We start from the raw sequence: 21,090 nt of genomic DNA, 5'->3' as shown, positions 1-21,090 counted from the left end.
GGACTGATACCATGCAGCGTGCCAAAGTCTTACCCGTTTCTTCTTTCGACTGTTTTATCTCCAACTGATTTTTGGCATAGGAATAAGTTAAGAGAACAAGGAAGGGCTGAATAATGGGAACGGCACAGGCTAGTCATCTGTAGTAACCCAGCTGCACGGCTCATTGCGTCAGGGACCTTTACTACTCTACGCTGCAGTGAATCATGCCTAATTAGTAATTCGGTTAAGCACCAGCAGAGGTCGAGTATGCATTAAGGATGAAAATTACTGTAATAAATACATATGGTTTTAATAGTCTGAAGGGCACTAGGAAAGCCACTGTAATCTTGCCATTTCCAAATGCACCTTCTGCCACACTAATTAGGTCATCAGCACAACACTCTGTTCACGTAGACTTCTACACCTCCAATGCATTCAGTATTAGTTTACAAGGTTATCTTTTTTCCTTTCTTTCTTTCTCATTTCTTTTTCCTCTCCTTTTCCATTTTTTTCTTTCATTTTTTAGAAAGACGGAGAAGTCAAAGCCAGGTTATCATCAAAATCAAAGCACAGCAAATCCAGCAGACAGCGTTACAAACAAAATCCCGGAGCAGCGATTTCTCAGATTGATTAACGCACAAAGTACACACAACTGTAATGACAACTGTGCACCTACCTTGATGGTGTGATTGGAGTGAGGTCTTTACCCATGGTCTGGATAACTCTTCTACCCCAGACCCAGAGACCCACACAGATCCCGACACCTCCATAGAACAGCAGCCAGATGGGAGTTGACGCTTCTTGCATTACACCACCTTGCTCATAGATAAGCCAGAGCGCGACAAGGGGACCAATTGCATTGCTGGAGAAACAGGAAAACATCATCCAAGTTACAAAAATGCAGATAGTTGCCTTGAAAGAAGTGTCTTACTTTCTGTGTGATTTTTCTTCATCGTGTGTGCAGCACTGCTCTGACTTGACCCTGCAGGCAACACCCTTCCTTGCTCAGAAAGGCTGTAGCAGGGGACTCTTATCATGTTGCTTTTTCATTTGTCACCTCATCACTGATAACTATAGTGAATGTTGAAAGGAATTTCTCTCTTACAAATGGTTTCCTGAAATGTCAGAGTTGGTAATATCTCATTATGTCTGTTCTGGGACAAAACCCAGTCTTTTCAGTACTGCGCTGAAATTACCTCGAAATTTACCAATTTAAGAGATCTGCATCTTTAAAATTCAAGTATTAAATTAGCTCTTTTTGTCAAAGAGGGAAATTAATGAACAAAATTACCATCACAGACAAGAAGATGCAAACATAATCTAGTCTGAGAACCTGTAACGTTTGAAGATATGATCCGAATGCAGCCAGGAAGGTGACTTCGTCTTCTTCAAATGCATTGTAGAGCTAGTTGGACCAGCTCAGAGAGGACTCCTTGGTGATACAGAGCTAGTGTAAGCCCTTTTTGCTACCCTGCTGCTGCTATCTAGAAAAACACTAAAAGTCAGCAACACTGAAGACCCCACTCCTAATGCAGGTCATTCGATATTGGTGGCTGGAGTCTCCAGTGCCTGGAGTGAGACTTCTGACTCTGTTTATTCTAAAAAGGCGTCAAGTTTCTAGACATGAGAGTTAGAAGAGAAACTTGAAAGCTGGTATCCAGTTACTTTAGATGCTTAAATACTAAAAAACAGGTAAGAACTTCTATATCCTTTTTTCTTTTTCTTTTTTTTTTTTTAAGTTCTTTTACTAAACTGAGTACCCGCTTGCCCTGCTGAGCAGCATTTATCCACCACCAAAAAAGCGTAAGAGAGGCAACACTGCACTTACGTCTAAGTAATCATGAGGAAAGCAGAGCAAACCTGTCCAATGTCATTCAAGAAGTCTGAAAACCATCAGGAAGCTCCCCTCTTTGTAAACCGATAAGGAGCGCGGGTCGCAGCAAGCACTGCAGGCAGGACCGACAGCTATGCTTGCCCCGCAGCCAGGACCAGCTAAATTTAGTTACTGGTCTCGCTCCAAAGCACACAGATGGAGTAACGGCCAGTTTTAACATCAAATGTTGTACAAACCAAGCCACCGTAACCAACAGTTAATAATTTACTTGAATCCCATCTTTACAAGATACAAGGTGCTAGGGGCTGAGTGCTAATGGCCAAGAGATGAGGGTCGTCAGCACTGCAAAGCTCAGTGCATCTGAGCAACACGAGACCCTCCTTCTTTCTTCTGGTCCTTGAGAAATCAAGCTCTAAACCCTGAGAAGCAGTCCTGGAGCAAAGTAACTAGGAACGAATTTTCCCTTGTAAACACACACATACACCAACATTCAAGCTGTGAGGCAAACAAAAATATTTCAAAATGCTCTTCGATACAAAAAGGAATGAATAATTCTTATGGATTTTGAAAAAGAAGCTGGAAACAAATTAGTCAGCTAACATGGATAATAAAATCCAGTGAGTTTGAAGACAGTGGGTAGTATGATGAAGAACTAAATACACTTTAAGTAAAGAGTGATTTCCACTAGCAAAAATACTTTAAATTTCCTGTCCAATACTGTGCTTGAGTATGTGTTTGATTTATTGCGTTTTTGCATGAGTGAAAGGATGCTATGTGAAAAGTCCTTAGTGCCTAAGTGCAAGATTTATTTTACCTTCAAGGAAGAAGAGATTCTTGATCGAAGCATTTCTAATATTTTTAAGTCATCCTGCAACTTCTTTGCCAGGGTTTTCAGGTGTGGATTAAATTACTTGCACATTTAAATGCCTTGTTGTGTATAGAAAAGGAACGGTAATTCACTGTACCTTCAACTGATGGATGCAGAAGGATAGCTAAAGGCAACTAAAACATTGATCAGATGAATAAAGGGAAAACTGAACATCCCTTCTTATAGTGCTGTATGACACAGGGACAACCCTCCCTGTTGAAAGTAACAGGTACATTTGGAGCGAGCTCAGGCTCTGATTCCTGACTGTTCTGAAGAGATTATGGATGGATATTTGTCAGTCCTAATGTAAATGGGAAGACAGAAAAGGGTTCAAAAACTACAGCAGCAAACTATGCTCTTTTGTACCAAAATCCAGTTTTAATTATTTGCAAATGCTACACCTCTGTGAATCAACTAAGCTTAATCCTTGAAGAAAAGGTTATTTTCTTATTTGTGGCAACGGAAGGCAAGGCAAAACTCTGCTGGTTTATGCTCAGCCTTGGAGGATCCGCGTGGCTGATGCTGCCCAACAGATCAGAAGAGACAACACTGATGCCCAAGGAGGCAGCACTTCTGATACCTTCCCTGCAGGAAAAGAAAGCAGAGGAGCACAGGATCCATATATGCTTGGAAAGTCAAAAAGGTAATTAACTGCATTTTCATTTGGGGGTATCTACACCATTGGTTATCCATACCACAGGCAGACATTTCTCCTCTCCCTGTAAACCACGTTCAATATGACTTCAACATTCAGCTCCTAGGGACAACGGCATCTCCCAGCCTGAATACCTGCAAGTGGCTGCCAGCAGCCAGCAAACCGGCAGTGGCATGCAGCCGGTGGCTCTGATCTACCACCATCATGGCTCTTCAGAGGGCTCCTTCAGCTTCTGGATTCGTTCAGTAGGTCCAGTCCCAGGGGCTTGTGGTATCAATGCTTCCTATGCCAATGGAGAACAGCTTTAGAAGCCGCCGCTAGGCCTGTCCCACCACAAAACTGCCAAAAGCTCACAATGAATGCATCTGACTCATGAACTGCAAAGAGAGGATCTTGGTACTGCACACATCAGCTTCGAGATGTTACCACGAGCATGTGCAATCAACTGTCCTTGGGACTAGGCAGAGTTCATCTGTAGAAGACAACCAGTCCCAACAGGTGAGTAAGAGAGAAACAACACATCAAAAGAAACCCCACATTGTTAGATAAAAGACTTTGCTTTGAGACCTTCTGTGGTTATAAGATGTCTCCTACAGCTGAGTGACTAAGCAGACGAACCATGAGGACGTTGGCTAGAGTGGGATGTGGCTTTCACAGTATTTCCCACCAGTTCTATCTCATTTGACTGAAGACATGATTAGCAGGAAAGCAGACCTCAAATCTTCCATGCATTTGGCTAGGACTCATTTCACAAGTCTATTTTCAAGAAGTGCTCTTACTCTCCCACGCAGCTCTCTTACTTGCCTTAACCAACTCTCCTTTGTGCTGGAGCTCCAAGTCTTATTCGTGGTAGTTAAAAGGGAGAAGAAAAAAGCCTGAGGTGGTCATTCAGGGGCTCTGATCCACTAACCGCATCTATCTATGTGTAAAACTGTCACTATGCTCCTCGGTAACTGAAGTGCTTTCGAGGGTGTTACTGTATTATTTAGCTATTGGGTTTAAAGGCCAAGATAAGCTACTTCTGTCATGGTATTACTTTAGTTTTGTACACCTCGTATCTTTTTTCCACTGAAAACAAGACAGTGGCCATTATGAGTTAACTTTGGGATGAGTTTATAAAATGTGACGGCATAAGAAGCCTAACTCCCGAGTCTACCTCTCGTGAAGTGTAGTCTCCATGTCCAGTATTTTTCAGTAGGCTCCACCAGCCCCGGTTACTTACAGGGCACGGGACGCTGGAGCAAGGGAGGCATGCAGGGGCTGTTTGCCTTCACTGGAGGTGTGATACAGGATTAAATGCCATCTACAGTAACGCTCGTACTTGCAGACGCGTGTCATGGTGGTTCAGCGAAGTGCTGCTGAGTGTTTCTGAAGTGCTGCCTGACCCTCATGATGATTTCGCTAGCTCTCTCGACTAACATGAATTGGCATGACTTCTCTTTTTCTGCTTGCTTGTGCCAGTTGAGAATCTGTCCTGCACCATTTATAAAGCTGTTGTGAAAGATAGCATTTGACAGTGAATCTGTACTATAAATAGAGTTGGCTTCTCCTCTCCCCTGTGAGACAGATAGTATTACCAACCTAAAAAAACCCCACATTCAGCTAGCATGAGACAGGCTTAGAAATTACAGTTTCCCATGCGCACACACACAAGCAGAAATTTTTAGGTATCTTTGGGTCACAAGTCCAGGTCCTTCTCTGGAAGAACAAGGACTACGGGTTTTTTGTTTATTTTTAGTAAAAAATAGGGATTTTTTCAGTAATGGAAGGATGCTATCAGCTGCACGCTCTATTGCTAAATCCCATCAAACTTGTCATAATATTTCCTAAACTAGCAACATTGCTATTACCTCGCTACTCCTTATTTGAGGGGAGCAGTGTGTTGCTCAAAAAGACAATCTAATCGCATTTGAATGCTAAGATCTGAATAATCTTTCCATTATAATCCATAAACTACAGACTACTTGATGACCATGCTTTGATTCTCTGCTACCTGAAAAAGGCAGATTGTTTCAGCCACTTTTTCTAGTTGGGTGAAAGAAGTTTGACACATACATTATCACTGATTAAAACTGAATGACAAGTACAACACCCATCCGAGAAATCTATATTAGGCTTCCAATATTATAAATACAGTTACAAAAACCCCAGACATTTCACTGTTTCCCAAACCAGTTTTTCACAAATGAACTTCCCACGGGGAAAATGAGTGGGATGGTATTACTGAGTATGCTGCAGTTATGCCTGGAGACAGCACTCAGTTGAGTAAGGGCACAGGAAAGATCGCCCTGTATTTACCAACAGGAAAAAAATATGTCTTAATCTCCAGAGATCTCAGATTATTCAGAGTTTTATCCTAGCTCCAATAATCTGACAGTTTTGAAATAGTACATATATCACAGTGCAATAAAAGTGTGTCACAGCTGTGCCCCGTGAAGTGCAAGCTCCGGGTGCGTTAATGAGTCAGGAGGGCGACGTACTTCTTCCTGCAACGCATCACTGCGTACCGTAAATGCTGGCCCTAAACCCCCAATTCCCTGGACCCTGGAGGGTTGCTCTCATCCTCCCCCCTCGCTCACCAACACCAGCCTTCCCCCAGCAAGCCCTGTCACGGGCCCTGCTCACAGCAGGATGGGGAGGGATTCTCGCGTCCACCCGAGCCCCCTGCTCCTTGCTGCTCTCCTCCAGCTTGCCTGCGTGGCCCAACCAAGATGCCATGTAGCTGCACAATTACGGACACAGTGAAGATTCATATCTACTCAGGACATGGGCTGCACTTTCAGGATGGACTGCTATTAAAAAGGGAAGAAATCAGATTTCAGGCTGTTCTCAGTGATCATAATGGACACATTAGCTTCCTAAATATTCTAAGTGATCTTGACTGCAGCTGTCAGGGAGGACATAAGAAACACTCGCTTCGTAATCAAGCCTTCTTACAGCTCCTTTAGACTCCTTATTTAGCCAGGAGACTGAATCCCACTAAGCTCTCAGTATGCACTGAGATACTGGCAATGTTCTGCCCCTTCCCTCCTTTAATCCCATTGCATTTACTTTAGCAGGAGGGGAAAAGGTGAATCCCACGGCTGTTTGTGTGTGCTGACCCAAAACTCCAGTGAAGTCTGTAGACAGGTGAAAGAAGAGGTTTCTTCTCCCTGTATTTTGGGTAAGCAGGTACTTCCTAGTTACACTTGTGTTGCTTTGCTTAGCAAATGTTCCCTATCTGGCAGCAGTTCAACTGAGAGAATATGTAGAAATACATAAAACACACTAAACATTTTTGCTATAGCTATGAAATAGTTTTAAATCCTGTCTTCAGTAATGTAGCCTATATCTTTTGGATAATAAAAGAGCCACTCTATCAAGCTTGTGCCATCAATCGATATGGCCTTCTCCGCAGACTCTAACACGAATGACCCCTTTTTCCTATAATATCGAAGTACGATTATGCAAGGGTAGTCCTGAAGTCCTCCACACGAAATTTAATTAGAGCAGCCACGTTCAAACAATTTATGCAGCAGGAACGCGGCAAAACTGAGATCCCACACGCAACCATGAAATGTCTGCAAGCAGGTTTCTCCTCCCTACAGCACGTACCGGCTGAACCTTGGTACTGCCTGTACCTTGGTGGGCACAAACATGGACAGGTGGCATGGTCTGCGGTCACCCTGTTCTGTGTGAGCATCACGGCTCCTGCCACCATCACGATAATAAACCACCTTCCTCCATGGCTGGAATCCATGAGCTGAGTGTAGATGCCTGCTCACACAGGCCAAGGCACATGGCTCCTTCTGTCATCCCCAGGGTTTCTCCTGTGACAGCAGGAATGATGGCCTGAGGCAGAGAGGGAGGGGTAGGAAGGGACAGAAGAGGCTACCCATTTATAGGAGAAGGAATCCGTACGAGAGAAAAACTAAGCACATGCACAGACAGGTGTGCAGGAGCACAAGTCTCACGCTTTTTCACAGCACAAACAGCAGATTTTAATCAGCAAACCTCACATCAGCCTACAGCATCTTTCCGTTTAACAAGCTCCAGAGTCCACCGCTTGAATCAACAAAAGCGTCTTCTCATTTGTTTGGATGGGCTGCGGGCCGGTGCACCATTTGCTCATAGCTTTCTCATTCCCAAACCCCGTAGCAAAGCAGCCACAGCCACCGTTGTGCTGAGCACAGGAGATAGCTATGGGATTAGCAGTCCTCTCCAGCCATTTCCAAAACAGCCTGCCCAATTGCCCTCATTCTTGGGAGCTAGGTAATTCAGACATTCTTCCAGACTTTGAAATGCAGCATAAACCCCACAGCTTCAGCACCTCTCCCGCTACCTGCATTTATACAGGTAGGCTGCTGTGGCTGCAGCGCTGAGCTCTAGTCATCACAATTCCTGCTGAACCAACCTATATTTACAGAAAATAAGCTCAGTCCAACTCAACTAACAGGCGCATATAATCCCCACCAGCCAACAAAGCCCAGCCTCTCGGACTCTCTGGAAAGCTGGCTCTGAACAAGCATTAGGAAGCTGGCAATGCTCCTTGTGTCACGCTCCTGGCCCAGGTCTTTTTTTCCATCCTGCCCTTTTTATTCTCCTGTTGCCCTTGCAATGACCTGACGTGCTCCCTTTGTGCTCGGGTGCTGAGCCAGTGGGACCTGCTCACTTGGCGCCGCTAATTAAGTTCAACAACAACATTTTTTTCAGCGGTTCTGTCCCAACACATTTAGTCAGGATTTTAAATTCTTTAGATTTCATTCAGCCCATGTGCACGATGGTGTCACAAGGCTCTCGGCCCGGCTTAGTTAGTCCCAGCCCTGGAAGGGCTCCAGCATCCTTGACACAGCGTATAAGCTCTGTGGCAGGGGGGCAGGAGGGGATGGTCTGAACAAAACAGCCACCCAAATAAAGAGTTACCATGACTCCCTGTTTCTTTTAACACACAACTGCCCCAGCCAGGATTCCTGCTGATGTCAGCCTAAACATGAGCCCTGACTGCTGCAAACATCAGCTCCTACAGCACAGACGGCCGGTATCGCTATGATGCTAAAAAGCATCACCTTGGAAGAAACTGGGGGCCTAGCTACCCTTATAATGAGTTTGTTCTGTAGGCAAAGGCAAAAGACTCGTTTAACTCTTCTAGGTCCTGGGGAAAAGCCTGGGCAATGAAACAAGGGAGATCTCTGTATGAGCTTTTGCCCACTGAAGTGCTATCCAAACTATTATGGGGCACTCCTGCTCCATAAAGTGTTCTGAGATGCATCCTGGTTCAGTCCGTACCACATGCTTCATGCTTAAATATCCTCTAAAACAGGTCAACCATTTAACTACCTGCACTTCTTAATTTTTACACTAGCTCTTAGTTTTTCTCTCTTCACTCCTCTTTATCTACCTGCACTTCTTAATTGTTACACTAGCTTTTAATTTTTCTCTCTTCACTCCTCTTACCTGCTCCTGTCCCTTCAAGGGATATCAGCAAAAAGCCTGATGGAAAATAAATAGAAAATGTAGGACAAGGGTGAGTTCCAGGATGGGGAAAGAGAATGTAGGAGACCAGTGCAAAGAAAAAGATATGGACAACGGAGGTGCTGCCCTAAATATTTAAGTGAGAAGCTTAAAACCAAATGCTTTTTTGGGAAAGTGGGGTTTTAACAACAGGATTCGAAGCTGAGAAAAAAAATAGAGAAGCAGCTTGAGAGCAGCACCTAAAATGAAGAGAAGGAATGTGAACGAAGGAGGGAGATGAAAAGATAGCAGCCTTCAGTGGAAGAGAGTTTGCCAGCGCTTGCTTTCTTACAGAAGTGTGGACAGAAAGCTGTGCTACTAGCTAGTTTCTACTGCATTATTTTTAAAACAACACACTGCCTTTCAAGCTCTGCAGATCTTTATGTGACGTGTGGAGGAGCCAAGAGCCCAGTAAGAAGTCTTCTGCTTTGCTAGACAGACTGGCAAAATGTCTCTGCTACATAATCCACAGGATAGATATTTGCATTCCCAGATATCTATCTATTATCTACTCAACCTTTTTGGCATACAAAGGGGTCTTTAATTTTTATTTCTTAGCTGGAACTCGGTACAGCTGCAAGGATGGGTTCCTATCCAATCCTACTCCTAGCTTTGACAAAGCAAAGATAACTTGTCCTTTAGTTTTGCAATTACATTAATTCAGCTTAACAAGAGACTGGAATAAACAGCATTTAACAAAAATGCATGCTTCCTGGCAAATTTGGTAGGATCACTCACGGAAGTATAGATCTGCAAAACCCTAAAAAAATATTAGTTTTCAAGAAAGGATATTGCCAAGGCAACAAGCCAGTCCAAATGTAGAATTCTGCAGGAATTATGCTATATGATGCAACAAAGCATACTGCACGGAAGCCTAAACCTTGTCTTTCATCCTGGTCAGCTCCTATCAACACCGAATCTGATTTCTGAACTGACTGCACCCTTACAGATCATTTCTAACAAACTTTACTACCCTTGCCTCCTACAGAAAAGGCAAGCGACTGTAAGTCCTTGAGGAGTATGCACAGCCACCACCTACGGGGGTGGGCTGTGAACTTTGTGCAATGGTGTTTCCAAGGGCACATTACAAGAAGTACCAGTGGTGTTTGTCCTTATTCCTACGCTCCCCTTGGCACTTGCTGCTGGCCGCTTGCAGAGCACGGGTACTCGTCTTTGCTCTTGCCCAGTGTGGTCAGAGCAGAGGTCCTGATCAATGAAGACCATCTGAGAGCAAAGAAAGCTGCACTGCTGCCGTCTGATCCTGAGGATGATGGGACCCTGGACTCCTTCCCAGAGCTAGATCCCTGCAGATATGAAGGGAGTAAGAACAAGAGTGAGGACAGAAAGCTCTGTTCCAAATTCCCAGGATGCTGGATGGATGGGGAGGGAAGACACATGTTTCTAAGTGTTTTCAAGATGAGCTGCAAGTTAAATTGGGTGGCTGACAAGGGTGAGGAACAACAACTGTCCTCCTTGCTGAGCGGAGCAGCATTTGCCCGGATGCCTAAGGAGGACTAGGAAAGTTAGGAACGCTGCAAAGCCCCACTGCAAATGCTGAAACCAACACCAGCAAGGCATGGCTAACAGGGCAAGGGCTTAGCAGGAACGGGGCTCAGTACAGCCCCAGCTACAACCCAAGTAAGGATCGCTGCTTCGACAAGCAGCTTCTGAGCGTATTCCTCAGGGGACCATATCACGATACAGGAAAGAGTGCCTACTGAATACCAAGCTGATGGCTCCAGGCCTAGGGATGAGGCAGTCCAGCCAAATCCTAAAGGAAAAACGTGCAATGTTCCCGGGGACAGAGCAAAACCACACAAACTGCTCTTCAGTGACATGCCACTGAGATGGTGAGGTGCAACAGGGCCTTGCAGATGAAGCAATGTTATAAGCAGGTGAGCAATACGAATGCAGATGAGGAAGGTGTAAAATGTTCCATCCTGAGCCTACATCCTACGCCCTTTGGTCAAAAGTCTTGTACTTTGTGGAATAAAGCAGGGCCGAGCTTTCAAAGGGAAACAGGTTGGCAGATGAGTGACGAGATGCTATGAGACACACAGGGGTCTGACCAGATGGTGGAGGGCAAAGAGGTGCAGAAAAACATTTCTGAGACCAACTCTGAGATTCTGTCAGCTGCCTGAGTCAATATGAACATGAGATAAAGACTCCTGGAGGACAATCCTTTTCCATTATTCCTGGGAAATGATATTAATGTTACAGAATTTAAGGACAGACACACTTAAGCCAAATGACTGAAGGATGAACTCACTGGCTTCTTCCACACTCAAGGAGCAACTCAAAAGCGACAGCAGCTCTGGATAAAACCCCTGCCAAGGAGTACTGCTGTATTGGGCCCAGCTGAGCCCCACAGCAGCCCTCCCAGTGCTGTGCTGGTGTTGGTAGCTGGAAAGGTGGTGATAACACACCAGTGCTCTGGCCACTGCTGAGCAGGGGTGGCAGCATCAGGGCTGGCTCTCCAACATTCCCCTTGCCTCGCCAGTAGGGTGGGGGTGGGCAAGATCTTGGGAGGGGACACAGCCAGGACAGCTGACCCAAACTGACCAAAGGGACATTCCGTACCGTATGACGTCTGCTCAGATGTAAAAGCTAAGGGAAAGGAGGAGGAAGGGAGGGAGGGGTGGGGTGGGACGGACGGACGGACGGCATTCATTATTTATGACATTTATCTTCTGGAGCCATCCCTACACACACCAAAGCCCAGCTTCCCAGGAAGTGGCTGAACATCGCCTGTGGATGGGAAGTAGGGAATAACACCTTTTTTCCCTTTGCTTCCACACGTGCGACTTTCGCTGTTTCTTCATTAAACTGCCTTTACCTTGACCCATAAGATTTTTTTCCACCTTATTTTCTCCCACCCTGCTCTATTGAGAAGGGGAGTGATAGAGTGGCTTGGTGGGCACCTGGCATCCAGCCAAGGTCAACCCACCACTACTGTGTACCAGAACTATGCCAGGAGATGGGGAGCTTCTTAAATGAATGCGAGGTGATGAGCCCTAGGCCATGTCCCCTCTCTGCACGGGGTACAGGAACATGCCCAGAGCTCCTTGGGCATTGCTCCCTTTATTTGTTAAGGGAACTGTAGCAACTGGAGAAGCTGTATGTGCAGTTTATGAACTTCAGTAGGACTTTGATGCTAAGGCTTGTTAGATTTTCTGGGCTATTTAGTAATACATTGCCTCACACGGTCCTAGACCCCTGGAAAACTCCAAGCAAAAGATTCAGCAAAGGGGAATCTCTAAGGGCTGCAGCAATCAAAACGATGATGTTCTTTGCACACCTGTTTTCACAATGTGATAATCTAGTGACAAAATTGTCTAAACCTCTCATTTACTGATGGTCTCCAATCATGTAGTTAAAATTGAACGCAAAATCTGTGGGGCTGGGATTGTCCTATTTGCTCGTACATTGTTTGCCATGACAGGGGGGGTTCTCTCAATGCCTCAAAGCTTGCCAGAATTAAACCTGAATTAAATTAATTACTGCACAATTATTTAGCAGCGAATAAAAAAGATGCTCCCATTGAGAAGCAAATAAACCGTAGACTGAGCAGCCCAACTCCTGGAAAGCACCAGGGACATCAGTGTCAAAAGCTTTGCAAAACACAGCCCTGACAATCATCTGCCTGCAGAAAGAAAAACGCTTTCCAATCGGACATGTTGGCAAACCTTGGTCCGAGCACTGAAGTCATGAAATAGCTGGTTTGTGAGATCTCATCCTCTTACCTGACATCATTACCTCCATGGGCAAAGGATCCAAAGCAGGCTGTTAAGATCTGGAGGAAGTGGAAAAGTAGATGGACCTGAGACGTATCTTTCTCTTCCTTATCCTCTTCCACAGGATCAACTGGGGGCCGGTTAGGATCTGCGAGTTCAGAAGCCAACTTCATTTCCACGCCACCTTCCTCCGCCTCGATCTCTGCCTCGGCCACCGCATTGCAGTAGCTGGAGTAGCTGTCATAGCGAACCCGCTTCTTGGAGTAGGAAACAGTGTCTCCCACTAACTTCTCACTGTCCTCTGGAGTTGATGTGTCCGCTGCCTTAAAGGAGGAATGCACGGGCATGCCACAAATAGCAGCTGTGTAACAAGTGTAACTGTTGTTGCGTCGTAACAGTTTGTAGTTGTTTTCTTGCGCAGGCCTCTCATCGGCGGCCCTGTCCAGGTGTATTTTGTGGAGCAAGTCTTTGTATAAACCTGAGTCCTTGTGCACAGTGTGATAAACGTGGCCGTCACTCCTCACCTGGCCATCGAAGCTGAAGGTGCCATTGGTAACAGGCGATTTCACAGAGGTGTGTGTCATTGAAAATGCTCTTCCTAAAAAGGCAGAAACTTAGACGGTTTATTTCTACGAAATGGAGTACAGAAGCCCTCTCTCTCCCACTTCGTGAGACAATAAAAGGGCAGCAATACGAGAGTACAGGACAAAGAAGATTAGTTTGCAATATATGCAGTGAATAAGCCAAGATCCAATTCACCACCAGATAAGCTCTCTCATCTTCTGCGCAAAAAGAGCTTTGTTCCAGTGCTGGGTCTGCCCCAAACATGCTGTATGACCTGCAGCACGTCACTTGGGATCGGCTGTTCAAGAGTGATACTTGAAGGCTAATACCTCAGGTTCTTTGAAAAAGTAATTTCTATAAAATTCCTTTCTTGTACAAAAACCTCTACTTTTTCTGAGGTTTTGTCTGTGTCTCTGTTGAATAGGCATAATAAGAATTTCTGGAAAGGTGTTTTACTGTAATTTATACTGAATATGAGGTCACCTTTTGAAAGTATTGAAATAAATATTTTTTGAGACACACATAATTTTTTAAAAAATTAAAAATTCTCAAAAAGTGGAAAGCAAAAAAAATCACGTTCTGAAGAAATAAATCCTCAGCTTTTCCAGTATTTTATATATTTTATTTCTATGAACGTGGTGATAGTTATTCCCACTGTGTACATTTAACATTACCGTGTGCTGTAGGACACACGAAAAAGCTACAGCAATATTTCTGAAGACACTCTCTTTTTTATTTCCTGACTTCCTCGATTTCCACTGTGAGACATTCAGAATTGCTTTTAGCTATTTTTAAACTGGAAGCACACACTCAAAGGGCTTCACGTCACTACTTACTTGATTTTGTAAGAATCAGTTGAATATATGAGGTATTTATTAACCAAATTATAGGGCTGTGTAGATGTTAGCGAAGTGATATCAAAGTCAGCAGACCTCTAAGTGTGTAGAGGGGTGATCCCATCACATGGGAGAAGAAAAAGAGCTTTATGCGTGCATGCCTACTTCTTATAAATATACATTCAGAAAACAATGTGCGAGATTTTTCTAGGGGACAAACTCCAAATGGTCATACATTTGTCTGCTAAAGCCCAAATCTTTTCATCTCCTGTGGTAGTATGCTAATCATCTTTATGCCAAATTTAACCTTCATACATCAGCAATTTGTGTTCTCTGTGTTTTTCCACTGCTTAAAAGGATGGAAACACCATTAAGGATACAAAGTAAAGCAAAACAGAAAGTAATTTTTGTTTCCAGCTGTTTCTAAAATTGAAATACAGCCCCAAAAACGTAATTGTTTTTAAGTCCTCTCTAGAAAACATCACTTGTAAATAAGCATCTTTCCCAACAAGTGCTGAAGATGGATTAGAGCTGGAAATCCCAAACAGTAACTTAGCATTTACAACAGAGACCTACTTGCAGTTAAGAAACCCTATCAAAACAGGGAGAAGAGAAACCCTCTTAGTTTCTTACCGTATGGTACACGTGGATGATTTCCATTTGCAATAGTATCTGATGCCCCAGCAGCTTCTGCTACGGAGCCAGTAAGGGGAATTGTGCTCTCATCAGATGCTTTGGCACCAGGAAGCTCTTTAAAGACTGGTGTTTCTTCATCTTGAATTTTATCAAGACTTTCATCAGATATTCTTGACAGTGCAGCATCTTTCTTTAACCGGCCTAAGGAAATAACAGTACTGTAATTTTCAACCCAGTCTATCCATCTTGCTGCTTGCGTTTCCATGGTTTGCATCAACAACATAGATCAACGTGGATACAATAACCTGGCTCCGTTTCATACACATTCTTTACCTAATTCTAAGACTTTAATCTGAGAAAATTCTAGAGCATCTTAGTTTCGTCCTACAAAATTGACTGAAGTAGGTAACTGAAGTAAAACACAGAGCTGCTCACTTATTAATGAAAACTGAAACTTTTCTCTGCATTTTAAACACAGTATTTGTTGAGAGTAGCAAAGAAAATAAACCACTGTAAAGCTACAAGCTGTGATCAGCCCAACTTACTGTAAAGAAGTCACTTAAGAGATAGTAATTCTGCCAGATATTTCCTTTGTAACATTTCCTTAACAAAATATAAAATAGATGACATTCCAGGATTTATTTTCCTGTTTCTGCTAGACTCTAGAAGCGAGCACTGCAATGGATTGCCTAAGAAGGTTTTGAATTTCTACCACTGCAGGTTTTTAAGGGCAGGTTACACAAATATATAAGGAATAGTTTAAGCACATCCTGCCTGTGGGTGGGGACTGAACTAGGTGACCTCTCAAGGACACTTCCAGCTCTAAAATGAAATTTTCTGTGAATTTACATCACTCATTTTTCATCAAACAACTACTTACTTTCTATTTTCCTCTTCATCCAGGGGCACACAAAAATCCAGACTAAGATGGCAAATACTAAGGATACACCAACAGATATTAGAGCAATGGCCCACATTGGCAGTATCAGTCCCAGTACTGTGAAGACAAAGAAATAAAACCCAAGCAAACCATAAATTAACACGACTTAATTATCTCAGGCAGTGGAAAAGCAGTCTGTTGCAGAAAAGCCTGTGTTCACAACGTATTCAAAACCAGCATGAATGAGCTGATAATTTTTAACATACATATCAGTTAGTGCAGCATTTAAAGGTCTAGTTGACATGCAAATGTTTGCAGGTTTAGTCCTCCAATCCTCTGTTACCCTACTGTGACCTTATTTCCAGAGTAGTTGGGAGTAAAACTCCCACATCAGGGCTGCTACAACAAGTTTGCAGTGATTTTATACACTAATGCATCTTGAATCATGTTGCCCATTAGGATAAGTATTTACATGACCTTTGCTCTGGTCAATAAAGCCTGATGCTCGGCTTAATCTAAGCCATTATTTGCTTATGATAATAGCTTAACGTAGCACTTCAGAGCTGAGGTTTCAGTCCTGCAATGTGCAATCATGTCAATTACTGTTCCCGTAAGTATTTCCTTGCAGAGCTCCTTGTACTTGTTCAATTAAATGATCAGACCCTTAATGAAGAAAAAACTTGGACTCTGATCTTTCATACCCGTATATGCACGCCTGTCTTGAAACCTACATAATTAATTCATCCTTGTGAGTAAATGTTGCCAGGACAGAGGCCTCAGAGGGTAAATATGTGTTTCCTGAGTATCAAAACCAGAGTCCCACCTTCTTATTCACACACTTTTGAGGCTCTTAAGCTGAACCAGAAGGGACATTAAGATTCTTATTTCATTTATTTTGCTTAATGAGTCACTGCAGAGTGCCTGACCTACTTCTGCAGTACGACTAATGAGGAAATGTTAGTTATACAGCTGATTTACTGTGAAACATCTTGGATACATAGCCAATTAGACTTGAGAAAAAGGAATAGTTAAGTTATGTTACCCTCAAATTGGGAACTTCTCAAGCTTTTTATTAATTTCAGTAATGCTGTGCTATGAAGTAGAATCTACCAACTGCATTTATCTAGTACATCAGGTCTTAAGAGAAAACAAACTTCTATTTCAAAAGAGGTCACTTTCTAAATCTGCTTTCTTAATTCAGGGGCATATTCAGGAGGTTTTCTTCAACTGCCTGTTCATTCATGGCTCTGGGGTAATAATATAATCTAAAGATAACATTTAACGACCGGAGTCTTCAATAAAGTCGTTGAGAGCACTGAACACCTTTTTTCTAAATTCTTCTGCTGCAAGTACATGTTTAAATGTACACTGCTTAAGTCAAGTTAAATATAAACATATAAATGCAAATATATAAACATAAAATATGCGAACATAAGCAAACGTAAATATAAAAACATAAATGTAAGTTCAAAGATAAACACTAATATAAATAAACACAACATACAAATGCACAAAAAATGTGCAAATATATAAAAATATAACTGAAGTCCTGGAAATGGCATGTATCATTTCCTTTAACTCAGTTGCAATGAAAACACAACACCCAAGAAAGAAGATGCATTCAATGCAGGAACAGGCTCAGGGCTTCTTATCATTGAAGGGAAATAAAGAAGTGAATTTAATTACTAGGCTCCACGCCAGATCTGCCAGAACAGTGACTCTGCTGATTTCAATGGAGCTATAGTGTTAGACTGAGTGCAAACAGCCTGCCTGCTCTTCCTGCCCGCTCTGAACCTTCCCACTTTGACGCACGTACCTGGAATACCTCTGAGAGCTCAACACGCGCTCAGATTTACCAAGCCAAAGTCGGCAGCTCAATATTTCCCCTTCCTCTAAAGAGGGATCTTCTTTGCAGCTGTGTCATTCCCCACTAACTGGAGTGATCAGGAGGGAGTCACAAAAACGCACGTGCAAATATAAGCATGTGGGGAGGTGTATGATGTATTGTTGCCCTCGTTAACTCCTAACATAGGAGGTAACTGTGCGGTGTCAACAGCCACCTGCCAGTGTGGTGTCACGCCGTAATACCCCGCGGGATGCCTCCCTCCCATGCCTCCCACTGCGGATGCCTCACTCACCTGGTGCCCCTGTGTACATGATGGAAAACACATTGATAGCTATGGTAGCAGCATAAAACACTGGAAGCGCACGGAGACCATTGGGCACAGGGTCTTCCTGCATAGAAACAGTGGGAAAAAAAAGGAAATATTAGCTGGATTTTTCACCAGATTAACGTCAGCATGAACCGCCACAAGGAAAAACGTGCTCTTGAGTTAGTGCCAGGCAGGTGGGGCTTTTGGTAGATGGTGAGGGAAGGATGGTGACCTGCCTGGTTATACCCAGATCCACAAGGCTGGTCCTGACAACCACCAGCATTCTGGGGAAGCTTGACACTGTTAATGGGAACCAGAGAGACAAGTTGTACTTTCAAGTTGGCTGCAGACCTGCTGGGTGACCTGGGCGCAGGTTTCTTTCTGCAAGTATTTTCTTACCCACCTTGTCTCCAAGATGAGGAGCCCCCTTCCCTTAGCACGACTGCCGTGTGCCAAGCAGGGCAGGGCTTTGACATTTTTGGCGTGGGGCTACAAGCATCACTGCAACGCATCCATTCCAAAACCTTTCTCTTAACCTCTCAGTTTTGAATGAGACAGCCTGGCACGTTCCACCAGCTAACATGCTTCAGAAATCTCTGAAATATTAAGTGTCTGGCTGTGTTAAACAGTTAATGTAAAGGAAGCTGTGCGATGTTTAGCATGCTGCTGTGCCTGCTGCCCACTGCGGTCCCCTGCCCTCGGCACTCACGAGGAAGGGCTCAGCTGATGGCGCAGCGGAAACGCACCGTGCAAGCCACGGAAAAAGCCTTTGTCAGGAGACTGCTTTAGCCTTTTGAGGGGCTCCGCGTGTTTGCAAAGAGCCTGGCGAAGGTAACGGCTGGCTAATGTGGTTTTGTTTCTTGCTGCCATGAGTTATAAAAGGGAGCTGAGAGAAGGCTGCAGCCACCCTACGCTATGCCCCGGTCCCAAAGCGTGATGCAGCGTGGGCTGTATCCACAGGGCCAGCTGCTATCCACAGACACCCCCAACAAGGGCATGAACCCCTACACCAGGCCACCGGCTCATAAGCTAAAAAGCTGCTCTTTTTTTATGCACATACACAATGCAGGTCACTACCTGCTTATGCCAGAAGCTCTACAGATCTCACTACTTTGTGAATGGCACAGATGGCAGTCAGAAGACAATTTCTTTAGCTTGAACTTTTTCTGCCTCCTGAATGCTTAAATATGTGGCTTTTATACCAGAGTTCATGTGATTTTGATGACTAATTTCTTAAGTTGTTATATTTTGAATGCAACAGAGGAACTCTTCCTTGCCCTTTATGCAACCTGAGTAATTTTAAATTCAAAGCTGAGTCCAATCGAATTTATCATCTACTTTTATCACTGATATTTATTTACATCAGAAATAGAGAGTGATGAAGCTGATGTTACAGGTGGTGTTATTTACAGCAAAAGAATTAATCCCTCATCTGTTTAAGTTCCCTCTATAACTGCTAATATAGTGTCCCTTATTTTAGTTCATTGTCATGTGCTGCACTCCCCCATTTTAGCAAGTTGAATGGTGCGAGACAAATGGAAAGAGCAGATGAGTGCCCTGGTTTCCAGTTCATGCTGCGTGGCCAGCAAATCATCTCCTGCACAGGAGATATATGGACTGATGTTACCTCAAAGCTGCCACTTTTGACTGAGGTCACCAAAACCCAATAATTTGGGTTTCTTGAGAATAAAGGAAATTTGCAGGTGCCTATCTTCTAATGTCTGATGCACTAGAAAACCAAAGCTTAAAATTTCACAACTATAAAATACCAATCAGAGTACCCCTGAGAGAGGGCTGTTCTGTTTAAATAACAGTCAGAATGACTATCGTGAAACTAAGTCAATGCTAACAAGTCTGTACTACTACAGACACAATCTCAATGTACCATCCTTTGATCAAAAAAGGTATACAATATTAATTACCATGTAGCCTTAAATACTTGTTAAACTACTTACTCCAAGCTTTCAGAACGGCTAAGAGCAAGTACAGTTCCAACAGCTATTAAAGAAACGACTGGTCTCCTGTCCAAAAAGCAAGCCACAAACTTTCAACTCTGGAAATGCCACTACTCAAATAGGAGGCTAGAACACAGCCTTCATACAGAGTACTCATTATAATACTGAGATTTCTTTACCTTTTTTAAAATGAAGAATCTAATCAGCACAAAGAGGACTCCAGACATCAAGCCAGATAACAGCGGGGAAATAAACCAAGAGGCAACTGTATTGAAAAAAAGAAAGAATGAAACATGAAACAAAAACTATTATGCAAGAATACTGTAAGTAAGTAAGCAATGAGCAATAAATTTAAAACAGTTCTTGTATAACTGGAATTAACGTTCTGTATGTTTACTTACAACTGGTGCAACTCAATGTCCACTGACCCTCACGAAAGTCAAAGTAATGCTAGGCACTATTAGAAACATCAGTGAAAGCTTTTCCCGATAACTTTGCAAATTTAGCAGTCAAATTCATCGGGAAAGTGTCTTGTAGCTTGATGCAGAGTGGACCAATAAAGCCCTGTAATTTCTTTATTACCATGACCACAAATGTTGCAAGCAAGTGGAAAGCAACTGCATCTAGCAGGATGCTGTGCTGCTCACAGGGTAAAAGTCTCCATTTCCAAAATGCCATAGAAGCATCAATTGTAAGGAATAATGTGCGTACATTTTTTACAGGGCAGATTTGCAAGTGTCCAGGACTGATTTAACTGAAGTAGGTGGCAAAACTCCCACTGATTTCAATAAAACCGGATTAGGGCAGTGCTCTGGCAATCTCATCCAGAGTGATTTATTGTTTGTGGCATGGTTAACAGATTGATTCTGCTGTCATTGTAAACCCTCTTCTACTTTCAACAGAATTAAAAAAACATACGCATTGCTCTAACTTCTCTAAAGCTCAATTGTATTTCCATGCCTTCAGCACCAAATCCTTTTAATACAGGGTTTAGGCTGTGACTTGGGTTACAAGGCTTCCAAAACAATAATTAAAACTCCTTCACATCCCTGCTTGGCTGTGCTGATCTTGGCAGTGGGAGGCTGTGACTTAAACATGTGCTGTATGCCCAGTTTTCGCCTCCCTGAAGCTCGTGGGTGGAGAAACATGACTGTGGGCATTCACATGATGGCTAGTATTGTTGAGAGCAAGAACGGGGTGGTATGAGCTGCCACGAAAAGAATTAGAAGAGGAGGAATGCCACCTTGAAGCACATCTCTAAGGGACAATGTGTCCTCAGCTTACTGTTGGGGAAGTACAACTTGCATCTTATCCCCTTCTCCACTGGAAACACGCTGCAGCCCTTAATGAACATGGTATCAGCGCGTCTTCTGAAAGACAGGACTGGGGCAGGAAATAATTTAAGGAGGGAGTGCTATCAGCACAAAGCAGATTTCTGGGAATGTTTTTTGCAGGCAGTGCACACTATTTCGTATAACCTCACACACAGAACGAAACAGCACTTAC

At 43.5% G+C, this 21,090-nt stretch overlaps 1 protein-coding gene across 7 annotated transcripts in view; it reads right to left on the bottom strand.

Annotated features, from left to right (window-relative positions):
• The window catches only part of SLC20A2 (solute carrier family 20 member 2), a 59,010-nt gene that overhangs the window by 7,533 nt on the left and 30,387 nt on the right, over window positions 1–21,090 (bottom strand). For all 7 annotated transcript variants that reach the window (XR_005828402.1, XM_040597518.1, XM_040597557.1 and 4 more), the window contains 6 exons: window positions 19,764–19,849; window positions 17,615–17,711; window positions 15,477–15,593; window positions 14,594–14,797; window positions 12,570–13,158; window positions 656–841 (listed from right to left, as the gene is read on the bottom strand). Coding sequence is in view for 6 of the 7 variants with exons in the window: in XM_040597518.1 (XP_040453452.1) it covers window positions 656–841; window positions 12,570–13,158; window positions 14,594–14,797; window positions 15,477–15,593; window positions 17,615–17,711; window positions 19,764–19,849 (1,279 nt within the window). In the remaining variant the exon portion in view is untranslated. The remainder of the gene's footprint in view (window positions 1–655; window positions 842–12,569; window positions 13,159–14,593; window positions 14,798–15,476; window positions 15,594–17,614; window positions 17,712–19,763; window positions 19,850–21,090) is intronic.

The sequence above is a fragment of the Falco naumanni genome, chromosome 1 (assembly GCF_017639655.2).
Source record: "Falco naumanni isolate bFalNau1 chromosome 1, bFalNau1.pat, whole genome shotgun sequence".
NCBI classification, from domain to species: Eukaryota; Metazoa; Chordata; class Aves; order Falconiformes; family Falconidae; genus Falco; species Falco naumanni.
The sequence above is the reverse complement of the archived record's forward strand: the minus strand, read 5'-3'. Positions and strand labels throughout refer to the sequence as shown.